General features: G+C 60.0%; 1 protein-coding gene across 3 annotated transcripts in view; it reads left to right on the forward strand.

Moving 5' to 3' along the window:
* MEGF6 (multiple EGF like domains 6) overlaps positions 1-13,323 on the forward strand; it is a 100,704-nt gene that overhangs the window by 71,948 nt on the left and 15,433 nt on the right. For all 3 annotated transcript variants that reach the window (XM_027565115.1, XM_027565117.1, XM_027565116.1), the window contains 10 exons: positions 4,310-4,435; positions 5,346-5,468; positions 6,928-7,050; positions 7,379-7,516; positions 8,371-8,490; positions 8,846-8,968; positions 9,501-9,671; positions 10,006-10,137; positions 10,859-10,987; positions 13,174-13,302. In XM_027565115.1, coding sequence (XP_027420916.1) covers positions 4,310-4,435; positions 5,346-5,468; positions 6,928-7,050; positions 7,379-7,516; positions 8,371-8,490; positions 8,846-8,968; positions 9,501-9,671; positions 10,006-10,137; positions 10,859-10,987; positions 13,174-13,302 — 1,314 coding nt within the window. The remainder of the gene's footprint in view (positions 1-4,309; positions 4,436-5,345; positions 5,469-6,927; positions 7,051-7,378; positions 7,517-8,370; positions 8,491-8,845; positions 8,969-9,500; positions 9,672-10,005; positions 10,138-10,858; positions 10,988-13,173; positions 13,303-13,323) is intronic.

A 13,323-nucleotide genomic window follows, 5' to 3' on the forward strand; every position in this document is an offset into this window, starting at 1 on the left:
GGCACAACCCCTTGAATGACCAGCTCGGGCGGGCCACCGTGCTGGTGTCCCAGGCCAGGGCCTCGCCAGCGGAGCTGCCTCGCAGGTCAACCGTGCAGAGCCCTACCTGCACCTCCATGGCACTCACACACACCTAATGCTGGGCTCCAGGTGGTACCACCTGCATCTCCAGCAGTGGCTAGTCAACCAGCATGCATGGAGCAGATCCTCCTCCCTGTAGGACATCTAGAAGGTCCAGTTTCCTCACACCTGGCTCTGGGCTGGAGCGACCCCTGCAGGCGAAAGACGGAGTTGTAGCCTGCACTATTAGAACCCGGGGCTTCCCTGGTGGAGACATGGGTTTGATCCCTTGGTCTCAAAAATCCCTTGGAGGCATTCTTGCCTGGAGAATCCGATGGATAGAGGAGCCTGGCGGGCTACAGTCCATGGGGTCACAAAAGAGTCAGATGCAACTGAATGACTAACGCTTTCACTTTCGTTTCTGTTAGAACCTGCAAGTCCCCTGGTTCTGGTGCTTGCAAACTGGGAAGTGAAGGTGCAGTAGTCGGCTCAGGCTGCCCTAACCAACGCACCGACTGGGCGGCTTAGAGAAGTTTATCTTCTCACTGTTCTGCAGGCTGACAGTTCTCACTCATGGTCCCAGCCAGTCCAGTCCCTGATGAGAACATTCTTCCTGCTGTTGCCTCGTGTGGCCATGGGGACAGAGACAGAGAGAGACTTTATGTCTTTCCTGTTTTTTTTTTTTTAAGCTCCTTCCCATATTAGAGAAAGGGAGGTCTTTATTGTTAACAAATACTTTTATTTTTTTTGGCTGCAACAATACTGGGGTGATTTGCCATTTTCTACTCCAGGGGATTTTCCCAATCTTGGGATCAAACTCAGGTCTCCTGCATTGCAGGGAGATTCTTTACTGTATGAGCCACCAGAGAAGCCAAAAAATATTTTTAGTTTAATTTTTCAGGCTGCAAGGCATGTGGGATCTTAGTTCCCTGATCAGGATCAAACCCATGTCCCCTGAATTGGATGCCTGGAGTCTTAATCACTGGACCGCCAGGGAAGTCCTTATATCTTTTCTTTAAAGACACAAATTCTGTTGGATCAGGGCCCCACCCTTATGACCTCATTTAACCTGAATTGTTGTTGTCCAGTCACCAAGTCATGTCCGACCAATGGACTGCAGCATGCCAGGCTTCCCTGTCCTTCACTGTCTCCCTGAGTTTGCTCAAATTTGTGTCCATTGAGTCACTGATGCCATCCAACCATCTCATCCTCTGCCACCCGCTTCTCCTGCCCTCAGTCTTTCCCAGCATCAAGGTCTTTTCCAATGAGTTGTCTCTTCTCATCAGGTGGTCAAAGTATTGGAGCTTCAGCTTCATCATTCAGTTCAGTTCAGTTCAGTCGCTTAGTCATGTCCGACTCTTTGTGACCCCATGAATCGCAGCATGCCACACCTCCCTGTCCATCACCAACTCCCGGAATTCACCCAGACTCACGTCCATTGAGTCAGTGATGCCGTCCAGCCATCTCATCCTCTGTCACCCCCTTCTCCTCCTGCCCCCGATCCCTCCCAGCATCAGAGTCTTTTCCAATGAGTCAACTCTTCTCATGAGGTGGCCAAAGGACTGGAGTTTCAGCTTTAGCATCATTCCTTCCAAAGAAATCCCAGGGCTGATCTCCTTCAGAATGGACTGGTTGGATCTCCTTGCAGTCCAAGGGACTCTCAAGAGTCTTCTCCAACACCACAGTTCAAAAGCATCAATTCTTTGGCGCTCAGCCTTCTTCATAGTCCAACTCTCACATCCATACATGACCACAGGAAAAACCATAGCCTTGACTAGATGGACCTTTGTTGCCAAAGTAGAGTTGATTTCCTTTAGGATTGACTGGTTTGATCTCCTTGCAGTCCAAGACTTTTAAGTCTTCTCCAGCACCACAATTCATTATTTCACTTCCAAATATGGGCACATTGATGGTTGAATTTTAGAAGTGCACATGTGAATTGCAGAGGTACACAAACATTGGTCCCCTTAGGGGCTGTGGAACCCCCTCGCTCCTGAAGCTCGAAGCTTCAGCTCTGAGCCTGGTCCATTCAGGCATGGGGCAATGGTATGTGGACTCCGTGGCTATGACTCACAGTGACCTGAGGGCTTGGAAGCTTTATCCCCAGCTCTAGGCACTGGGCATGCAGAGGCTGGCCCTCCCCTGAGCTGTACAGCCCAGCGCCTGAGAAAAACTACCTTGCTAAGCTTTCCGGGCATCCTGGGCACAGGATGTGTGAGATGATGATGTGGGACTTGGCTTCCTCGTGTGTAGCACAGCTTGGGGGCATCTGGAACGTTAGGATTTGTACAGCAGAGCAAGAGACTCGGGCTGGTATTGGGGAGGCTCAAAGCTGCATGGGGAGCTGGACACCTCCGTGGGATTTCTTCCCCGGTGGGCTTCTGTGGGCCCAGTACCAGGTCGCCCCTGGACCCGTCTCGGGGGTCCTGCCATAGCTCTGTGGGACGTCCTTGCAGCCGCAGTGTCTGCCCAGCCGTTCCCCTGGCCCTCTCTCTGTGTGCCTGCCCGGCGCTGCCAGGATGGGCTTCTGGTTCTTGTTATGAGCTCTGAGCAGTGATGCAGTTGGTGCTGTAAACACAGACAGGGCCCCAGGAATGGGCTGGCTCAGGCCATACTTGGAAGCCTCTGGAGTTGATGGCAGTGGGTTAAGCAGAGCTGTCTCGGGGGAGGAATGTGGGGCTTTGGGGGTCAGCGCAGAATTGGGGGTGGGTGGCTGCAGAGGGGGCCTAGAGGCTGTCTGGGACCGGAGACATGGCCATCCTGCTTGCCTCCGTCCGAACCGGATCTCGGGTCTCTGCTGCTCCCCCTCGACACGTGGCAGAGGCAGATGTGGCCAGGAGACAGCCTGCCCTGCACCCTGGGTGTTCACTCCACCCCAAGAGCAGGGCTGGCTCGGCCCCGGGGGTACCCTCAGCTCTAGTTCCTCTCCCACACACTCCTCGTGGGGAACCAGCAAGATGGCGAGTGCTGGGTTTTGGCTTTTGGGGAGCATACTTGCTTTGAAGGAAGTCTTGTTCTTGGCAGACACTGTGGGCCTGGCCACTCTGAGCCTTGAGGCTGTTCGCTTGCTCTGCGTGCAGACACGGCTGCTCCTGGCTCCACGGGCCTCAGTGGTGGGGTGGATCGCTCCTGGCCCCCAGACCCACTGACAGTGAATGGCCTCTCCAGACTCAGGCCCTGAGGCCCCCCTGAAGTCTGTGATGACAGCACAGGTGGTGTCTGGGGATGAATCCCTGCCCCCCGGCGGTCGCTGTGTTTAGTACCAGCACTCAGGCTTGCTCTGGCCCAGGCCCGCTGGGCAGTGATCTGCGCCTCACCGCGGTGCATTCTTGAAGCTTTACTGCAGAGCTGGGGACCTGTCCCTCCCTAACCACAAGGCCTCTACCAGCGACTTGGTGGAGCTACCGGAGGCCAGGTGTCCTCCCTGGATGCCCAGTCTCGCCCAGTGCCCTCTTCCTGGGCACAGCCTCAACGCATCCACACAGGACATAGGCACCCACTTGCCCAGCCTGACCCATAAGAGCCTTGCTGTAGGTGGGCCTGAGCGGGAACACCTGGACCCCTGGCATCCTAGGACTGGGATGGGGGTCCCTGGCTCTGACCTCACCAAGTGCTGTCCCCACAGCTGCTGAGAGGAGTGGGGTCTGGGTGAGGTCAGGTGGGGGTGAGGCCCCACCTGGGGTGGGCGGGTGCTGCAGTGGTCCGACAAGCTGGTGGCTAGGCCTGCAGGTCATGTTGGCTGTCCACGGAGGCCCATGCCTGCCCCTCTGCCCTGGCCTGATGACCAACAGTGGAGTGTGTGGGTCTTCCCCAGCCCCTGCTGGCCTCCTGCTCCTCCAGGGAGGCTCCCAGCCTGCTGGACCCTGAGCCCTGGATGCCCTGACCCTCAGCAGGGCCTGGTGTTTTGTGCTCTGTGCCCGGGGTTGCGGGGCAGGGGCTGGGCTTCCACTGGGGCGCTCTGCAGTGCCTCCTTACATCCAGTCCTGGGGCAGGCTGGACCAGAGGACCCAGATTCGGATCATGGCCCTGTGTGTCCCATGTGTGGGCCGAGAAACAAAGCCAGGCCTGCGACCTGGACGGGAGCTGTGTTGCCCTCTCAAAGCCCCTGCTTTTGGGACGCGGACAGGAAGGACGGAGGGGCTCGGAGGTGCCAGAAGCTTCCTGCAGGAGGTGCTCTGAGCCTGCCTGGGGTGGAGCCCTTCGGCCGGGCCGTCCTCCTGGGGTGACCTGACTCCTCTCGGGTCTCCAGCCATCAACTCCTGCGCTGTGGGCAATGGTGGCTGCCAGCACAACTGCGTCCAGCTCACAGTGACCCAGCACCGCTGCCAATGCCGGCCCGAGTTCCAGCTCCAGGAGGATGGCAGGCGCTGCGTCCGTGAGTGTCCCAGGGGTGAAGGCAGGGGATCAGGGCTGGGCCTTCCACTGGGACCCCCTGCCCGTTCTCCATGCTCCTTCAGACCTTCCCCGGGGATCATGCAGCCAAGTCCCTCCCTGCTTGGCCACTGGTGTTGCAGGAGGGTCTGAGGGGTCCTATCTATGTCGTTGCCTTTGGTTGACCTGTGATCACACTGGGGGCTCCTTGACTGTGGAGAGTGATGGGGCATCATCCAGCCCCTCTGGGCCCTGGGGAGGAAGCCCGTCAGGCTGTGCTCTGGGATCTCACGTCTTTGGGGGCAGGAAGCTTAGGATGGGGGTACCGGCATGAAGAGGAAGGGCATCCTGTGTTGTCTCAGTTCTGAGGCCTGCCCTGGCCTTGGCGTGGGCATGCAGGCCCCAGCCCTGGCCCTCAGGCAGAGGAGACTGGCCAGGCCCTGTCTGGCTCCTTGCCCTGGGGTCCCAGGGCTGTGGGTCATGGAAGGGGTCCTCTGCTGACGGAGAAGGTGGAGCAGGCCCAGGAGACCCCTGAGAAGTGGGAAGGGATGGGTGCAGGGCTGGTGCTGAGGGAGTCCTTCCCACCCTACCTGGCCTTCTAGGTCCCTGGGGGTCAGGACTGAGTGTGGGCCAGCGGTGGGGCAGGGTGGCACGAGTTCACAGGGCTGGGTCTCCGACAAGAAGAGAGGTGGGGGAGCTGGCCATGCGTTCACCGCCCTCTGTCTTCTCTGGAGTCGTCTGGGAGTGCCTGGGGCTCCCCTGGCCCCTAGTCCACGTCCCAGCCTGTCAGGACAGAGCAGGAGGGGTGAGATCTCTAGGTGGGGGCTCACCAGAGGCCCTGGGGTGGGGACCCCAAACCTGCTGGATCCTCCACGCCTGCCCTTTGCCCCCATTCCTCCTGGCCATGACCGCAGGGAGAAACCCATGCGCAGACAGGAATGGCGGCTGCATGCACAGGTGCCGGGCACTCCGGGGCCTTGCCCACTGCGAGTGCCGCGCGGGCTACCAGCTGGCAGTAGACCGCAAGGCCTGCGAAGGTAAGACGCCCTCCCTGTGCTAGGGCCAGTCCAGGTCAGCCGCACGGGGTCAGCTCCCTGCATCCCCCCTCAGGGGCCTGTGTGTGCGGGGCCAGTTCCCGTGTTGTCACTCTCGGCTGACCTGGGATGATGCAGGGTCATCTCTAGGACTGGGGTTGCCGGTGGCGGGGTGGAGGGTGGGAGATGGAGAGGAGGGGCGGGAGCTCAAGGAACTGCTCCCAAAGAGAGTCTCGTGTCTGCAGGAAGACAGTTCTCAGGGTGCCTTGTTAGTTTTAAATCTCTCTCTTAGGTGTTAGCTAACCAGTACCTGCTTGTTAGGGCTTCCCTGGTGGCTCAGTGGTGAAGAACTCACCTGCCAAGCAGAAGATGCAGGTTTGATCTCTGAGTTGGGAAGATCCCCTGGAGAAGGAAATTCAATCCACTCCAGTATTCTTGCCTGGAGAATCCCATGGACAGAGGAGCCTGGAGGGCTACAGTCCATGGGGTTGCAAGAGTCAGACATAACTTAGCGAGTAAACAACAACCTGCTTATTAGAGAAAGGGTCATCACTGTGACCCGAGTGACATCCCCGAGCCAGTTTCCAGGTTGTCTCTAGGCTTGTTGGTTAATGGGTGCATAGAGCATCACCCCAGAGCGTGGTGGGCACAGCTTCTTAGAACATGCTCCGACCTCATGGCTGCATGGGCGTCCACTGTGCAGTGTTGGTTGCCCCACCTCAGGACTCGGGTGTCCCTGCTCCCCCCTGTTACACGTGGTTGTGGATGAGCAGCCTGGGCCTGTCCCCCTGACTCCTGGGGTGAGTCTCTGAAGTGATGTGGTGCCTCCAGGGCATGCAGTGGTCATTTCCCAAGGAGTCCTGCCCGACGGCCATCAGAGAGACAGGTCTGTGGGTGTAGAAGCTTGTTGTTCCACGTCACTATCAGGAAAGTGTTCTAGGTCTCACTGCCAATGTGATGGACATGTCCTGGCATTCCAAATGCAGTGGCTGCAGAGAACCCAGTGGGAAATGAGGCTGAGGGTCAGCTTCATTCCAGGGACTCTCAGGCGGCGGGACTGAGGCAGTCATCAGGGATGCTAGATCCCGAGGCCAGTGCCACGCGGCCACAGGGAAGAAGCTGTAGCTTGACCCTGGATGACAGAGTGCGCTTTCTCCCACTGGCCCCCGGAGGCTGGTGGCGAAAGGCCCCTTCTGTGCCTGGCCTGGATGAGGGGTGCTTGGCAAGAGCAGACACACACACATCTCAGGGACCGTGGGCTCAGAGAGGCGGAACAGCGCCCGAGCACCTGGAGTGTGTTGATGAAAGCAAAGGTGCTCAGAGGGAAGCAGGAGAGGGCACCGGGGGCCTCTACTGGCACAGGGCGCCTGGGCCCTGACCCCTTGGTGAAGACCACCTCTGGGGGCTGAGCCTCCCCGGCCAGTGGCCCAAAGTGCCCTTCACCCCCAATGTCTCCCATCAGATGTGGATGAATGTGCCACGGGCCTGGCCCAGTGTGCACACGGCTGCCTCAACACGCACGGCTCCTTCAAGTGTGTGTGCAATGCGGGCTACGAGCTGGGTGCTGATGGCCGGCAGTGCTACCGTGAGTGGACAGTGGGCGACGGCACCACCGGGCGTGGAGATGCCACATGGCTCCCCAGGCCCCCACAGCTGTCGGCTCGCTTTGGCTGAGGGGCAGAACTTCCTTGTCAGTCGAGGGCGGCGTTGGGCCTGGGGGCTGACTGTGGGTCCTGGGAGGATGGGGGAGGACAGAGGGACCCCAGGAGGACAGGGTTCCAGGGTCCACTGAGCCCAGGAGCTCCGTGCAGCCTGTTTCCCAGTGGACTGGCAGCAGCTAGGGCGGGAGGACTGCGCCAGCTTGGGGTATCCCCCCAGCACTGATCCCACGTCCCTGGTGGCTCTGGCCGCAGGGATCGAGATGGAGATTGTGAACAGCTGTGAGGCAGACAACGGCGGCTGCTCCCACGGCTGCAGCCACAGCAGCGCGGGCCCCGTCTGCACCTGCCCCCATGGCTACGAGCTGGATGAGGACCAGAGGACGTGTATCGGTGCGAGCCACCTCCTTCCTGACTGCCGTCCCCCAAGCCAGAGGCTCGCTGCTGCCCTGGGGCAGTGCCCGGGTTTGATGCCGTGAATGGGAACCTCCCTCCTGTTGCCCCCAGTCCTGTTCCCTCAGCCCCGGGAAGGGGTGGGGGTGGTACAAGGGGGCCTGGTGAGAGGCAGCATCGAGACCCCGCCGAGCACCCACCGCCCCATGTCCACCTGCAGCTCTGCTCAGCCGCTTGGTCAACACCCATGTGCTGTGGCACGTGAGCATCCCCTCTGCATCAGCGGGCACTTCCTAGCACCTGCCACTCCCTACCCTGCTCCCACAGCAGGCGGGGTGGCCCTGGGCTGCCACCTGCGTCCTGGTGTGCCGTGTGTGCAGGGCCGGGGACGTACCTGGGTGCCTATGTGATTGTGGGCGAGTATGTGCAACTCACATGCAGGTGTGCATACAGTCATGTGCAAGTGTGTGTGTGCATGTGGTTGCCTGCAGGTAGTTGTGGGTGGGCGTGCGTGTGGTTGTGTGCAGGTGGTTGTGTGCACGTGTGTGTGTGTGGTTGTGTGCAGGTGGTTGTGTGCAGGTGTGCACGTGGTGTGTAGGTGTGTTTGTGAGGTGTGCGTGTGGCTGTGTGCAGGTAGTTGTGGGTGGGTGTGCGTGTGGTTGCCTGCAGGATTTTGTGCGCACGTGTGCGTGTGGTTGTGTGCAGGTAGTTGTGTGCAGGTGTGCACGTGGTGTGTAGGTGTGTTTGTGAGGTGTGCGTGTGGCTGTGTGCAGGTGTGTGCACACTACCATGCTGTGGAAGGAGTGCACGTGGGTGGCACTGGTGCCAGCTGGGTTGTGGTGTGTGCCCTGCAGACGTCGACGACTGTGCCGCCTCCCCCTGCTGCCAGCAGGTTTGCACCAACAGCCCCGGTGGCTACGAGTGCAGCTGCTATGCTGGCTACCGGCTCAGTGCGGATGGCTGCGGGTGTGAGGGTGAGTGGTGGGTGGCTGGGGTGGCTGGGGAGTGGGCCGTCCTAAGGATGACACGGGGTGGGCTCTGGCCCCGCCCAGCACTCTGTCTCTGGGTGTTGGTTTAATGCCTGCCGTCTGCAGGCTTGTGGAGGCCTTCCTGTTCCCTCCCCTGTGTGGTCACTGTCTTTCTCTCTGGGCTGGGCCTGCACCCCCAACTGCCTCTGGCCTGCCCTTTCTCGAGTAGGAGGCCAGGAGGGTGGCTGTGGCGTGGGTGTCACCCAGCAGGTCCCCATCCCATGGGGAGGGGTGGGGCGGGAGCACCGCCCCAAGGCCCCGACCCCTGGAGGACGGGCGCCACCCCTGGGTTTGCCCGCAGACGTGGACGAGTGCGCCTCTGGCCGCGGTGGCTGCGAGCACCACTGTGCCAACCTGGCCGGCTCCTTCCAGTGCTCCTGTGAGGCCGGCTACCAGCTGGACGAGGACCGCAGGGGTTGCACCTGTGAGTCTCCGCCTGGCACCATGGGACCCTGTCTTCCTGCAGCACCGGGGCCTCACTCCCTGCTTCCCAGCTGGATGGACCTCACCTCAGACCAGCCTCCCACTGTGGGATGGGCTAGGGATGGGTGGGTGAGAGGGGCTGGACAGACAGGGGCCCCCAGGCAAGGTGTTACGCAGGGGTCCCAGTGGTCCAGCTTCAGCCCCTCCCAGACGAGAGGAGGGACTTCATTCAGGGACTGAGGACCATGTCCAGAGCAGAGGGCTCTCCTGTCCCCGCGCCCTCTCCACACTTAGGGTCCCTCGGGCTAGTGCGGGAGCCGGGACAGCTGGGGCGGACGTGGCGAGAGTCAGGTCCTCAGGACCTGGAGCCTCCTCTGTCCTGAGAAGTAGGCTCACTCCTGGTGACCAGGGTGAGGAGGGGCATGGTGGAGTCTGTAGGTGGGGGTCCTGGGGTGGCACCGAGGGGCAGGGGAGTCAATCCTGACGAGGACAGGTGAGCAGCAGGGACTCAGGGGCCTTCGTGCTCTGCCCAGCCCTGGAGCTGCCCGAGCTGGTCCTGGACGGCCACCTCCCCCTCGGGCGCCCCCCTCTGCACGTCGCGGTGCTCCAGGACGAGCTGCCCCACCTCTTCCAAGACGACTACGTCGGGGCTGAGGAGGAAGAGGCCGAGGCACGGGGCGAACACACACTGCAGGAAAAGTATGGTGAGAGGCAGGCCCGTCCCCGGGCCTCCGTGCCAGCACCCCCTGGGCCCGGCTGCTGCCCAGCCTACGGTCCTGGGCATGAGGAAGTCTTCCTGTGAGCGCCTTGTTTGACCAAGGCTCAGAGAGGCCAAGAGGCTTGCTCAGTCTGCCCAGTGTGTCCGGGGCTGAGCCTGGCTGCCCACTTAAGGCCCTTTCTGGCCCCTATGTGGCTCCCTTGTCTCCGTTCACCCACGTGGGGCCTGCATGGCCCGAGGATGCCCTGTGTCCCCTTCTCTGGGTAGGGTCCAGGGCGAGGGGCCAGGCTCTGAGGCTCCTCTCTCAATCCGTCCCCCAGTCTGCCTGGACGACACCTTTGGCCCAGACTGCAGCTTGACCTGTGATGACTGCAGGAATGGGGGAACCTGCCTCCCCACGTTGGACAGCTGTGACTGCCCCGACGGCTGGACCGGGCTCGTCTGCAACGAGAGTGAGGCTGCTATGGGGGCGGGGCTGTGTGGGGGACAGGGCCCAGGAGCCCTAGGACCTGCATGGCACGGACAGTCCACTCCTCCTACCGTCCTGGGCAGGGGCTTCCTGGGTCCTTCCATTCACTCATTCCTTCAGGGTCTCCCAGCTGCCTTCTCCACGCCAGGTCCTCTTCTAGGTGCTGTGAGACCCTGGGGGCTCGCAGAGCCTGGTGTCTGCCCCTCAGAGATGTTTCGGTCGATGAGGGTCCAGCCACAAGCAAGCCAGCAGCTAACTGAGACAAAAAGGGGTCTGATGAAGAGCAGTGGGTGGGCAGGCCAGTCATGCTAGAGTCTCCGGGGGGACAGGTGACTTCCCCAGGCCACACAGCAAGTGGGCAGCTGAAGCACATTTGAACACTGCTCTCTCCTACCCTCTGTCCAGGGCATGTCCACTCCCTGCCCAGCGGCCCTCTAGTCTCAGAGGCCATAGTGACTGAAAGTGCTGGTTGAGAAGGTGGACCTGTTGGAGTTCAGAGGGAGAGGATGCAGGATTGATGAGTGATGTCTGCCATACATGTGGGCGGGGTCCCGGGGCACAAGTGCCGTTGGGTGCTGCTCTGGGAAGTTGCTTCTGAACTGGAGGCTTGACCCCCAGGAGGGTGTCTGTATCTCTGGAGGGGTTTCTGAGTGCAGGGTCCTTTTGCGGGCCGACGACCCTAAGCTCCTCTGTCCCCCTTGCAGCTTGTCCTCCGGACACCTTCGGGAAGAACTGCAGCTTCTCCTGCAGCTGTCAGAACGGCGGGACCTGTGACCCTGTGACGGGGGCCTGCCGCTGCCCCCCAGGGGTCGGCGGAGCCCACTGTGAGGACGGTGGGTGCAGCCCCTCCTTGACCTCTGGGTTCATCCTGGGGGTGGAGGTGAGGGGCAGGCACCACCTCTTGGCTCCTGGTCCCCTTTCTCCTGCAGTGGTGGGGAAAGTGACGGTATGGTATAGAGGAAGCCCTTTAGTGCAAGGAGCACTGGGTTATCATTGGCTGTTCTCACAGGGCCTGACTAACGCAGGTGGTGAGGACTTGTGGGAAGAACAGCACTTTTGTAACTGGGTCCCCTGAGAAGTGGTGAACTCCCTGTTCCTGGATGCATTCAAGGAGAGCTACGTGATGGCTGGGTGGGGTTTGCAGAAGGGAGCGTGCCTGGGCTGTGGCTTCTTGGGATGACACTAACATCCTTTCTAACTCTGAAGTTGCAACATTTTTGGAGGAACTGGAGTCCACAGAAATTTCCCAGGTGCCTGACGCTTCATTTTAAAGTCTTCAGACCTTTACGTTTCTGCTACTTTTGCTGGCAAATACAGCTAGTATATCAAGGACTTCTGTCTTAGCAGCGATGGCAACAATTGGTGGACGGTTCCCAGTGCCCAGGCGGCCTATGTGGGGTGGCAGGGCAGGTCTTTCTGCCTCCTCCCTCCGGTCACCTTCTCAGCTTGGTCGCATCCCTGTTTCTTTTCCTGCGATCTGCCATCCCTACTCTGAGTGAGAGCTGAAAGCACCCTGCCTGTTGGAAGCTGTATGTGTGTTGTTCAGTTGCTAAGTTGTGTCCCACTTGTGACCCTGCGGACTGCAGCACACCAGGCTCCTCTGTCCTTCACTCTCTCCCAGAGTTTGCTCAGACTCGTGTCTGTCGAGTCGGTGATGCCATCCAACCATCTCATCCTCTGCGCCCTTTCTCCTCCTGCTCTCAATCTTCCCCATCATGAGACTCTTTTCCAATGAGTTGGCTCCTTGCTTCAGGTGGCCAAAGGATTGGAGCTTCAGCTTCCAGTGAATATCCAGGGTTGATTTCCCTTAGGATTGACTGGTTTGATCTCCTTGCTGTCCAAGGGATTCTCAAGAGTCTTCTCCAACTCCACAGTTTGAAAGCATCAGTTCTTTGGTGTTCAGCCTTCTTTATGGTCCAAATCTCACATCCATACATGACTACTGGAAAAACCATAGCTTTGACTATACGGACCTTTGTCAGCAAAGTGATGTCTCTGCTTTTTAATAATGTGCATTTAGGTTGGTCATACCTTTCCTTCCAAGGAGCAAGCGTCTTTTAAATTCATGTATATGTGATGGGTCCTCAGTGGACCCATGGGACTCCTAGCAGATAAAGGGCCTCCATCTCAGTACTTCCCTTGGTGACGTGGTGTGGCTTCCCAGAGACTAGGCCTCAGTCAGGGTCCTGTGAGTAAAGTGCACCTGTGCAGGTGAGCTGCAGAAGGTTCGTCCCAGCTCTCAGGGGCCCCTCTACGAGTTTCCTAGACTCCAGGTGCCCCGGGCTCATGACTGTCCCTCTAGCCTCTGCCTCCGTCTCCCCATGGCCTCCTCTTTTTGTGTCTAGCCTCCCTCTCCTTTCCCTTCTCGGGACACTTGTTGGGTTAGCTCGCTGGGACAGTCCAGGATGGTCCCACCAGGAGATCTGGATGGCCAGGATGTGGACGTTCCTTGGGGTCACCATGCAGGTCCCTGAAGCCCTTCAGAAGGCAGGTCAGGGGCAGAGCTGAGTCAGAGTGAAGCATTTGGGGAGGAGGGCACAACCCCGCCCTGGCCCTGGGCCCCTTGAACTTGGGCCTGTGTCCTTCCCTCTGTGAGTTCCGGAGGCCAGGCTCGATGACCACTGAGGGACAGGCATCAGGATGCTGTCGGTGCCAGTCAGATGGAGAGCGTGGGCTCTTGGAGTCACTCCTGCATGTGGTGAAGATGTGATGGCCTCCGGTCTGGCCACCGTCCAGGGCCGCAGACCCTGGGGGCACAGGCCCGCAGGGGCAGACGGCCACATTCATGGGGCTCACCTCATCCTGCCCTGCCCCCGGAGGCCCTCGCCAGCCTCAGGGACCCTCTCTGTCTGGGGCACAGGGTCCTTGGGCTTCCGGTGGCCCTGAAGCCCTGCGGCTGTACCCTGGTGGCCCAGGCCTCTCCAGGCTCCTGTACTGGGTGCTAATGTCACTCTCGGAGCATCTCCTTGGGTGGGAGGCCATGTCTGGGTGGGCAGTCAAGAGGCCCCCCTTCCCCCAGGCTGCCCCAAAGGCTTCTATGGCAAGCACTGCCGTAAGAAGTGCCACTGTGCCAACCGGGGCCGCTGCCACCGCCTCTACGGGGCCTGCCTCTGTGACCCGGGGCTCTACGGCCGCTTCTGCCACCTGGGTGAGTCCCACTGACCGCTGG

Source organism: Bos indicus x Bos taurus, chromosome 16, assembly GCF_003369695.1.
Source record: "Bos indicus x Bos taurus breed Angus x Brahman F1 hybrid chromosome 16, Bos_hybrid_MaternalHap_v2.0, whole genome shotgun sequence".
NCBI classification, from domain to species: domain Eukaryota; kingdom Metazoa; phylum Chordata; class Mammalia; order Artiodactyla; family Bovidae; genus Bos; species Bos indicus x Bos taurus.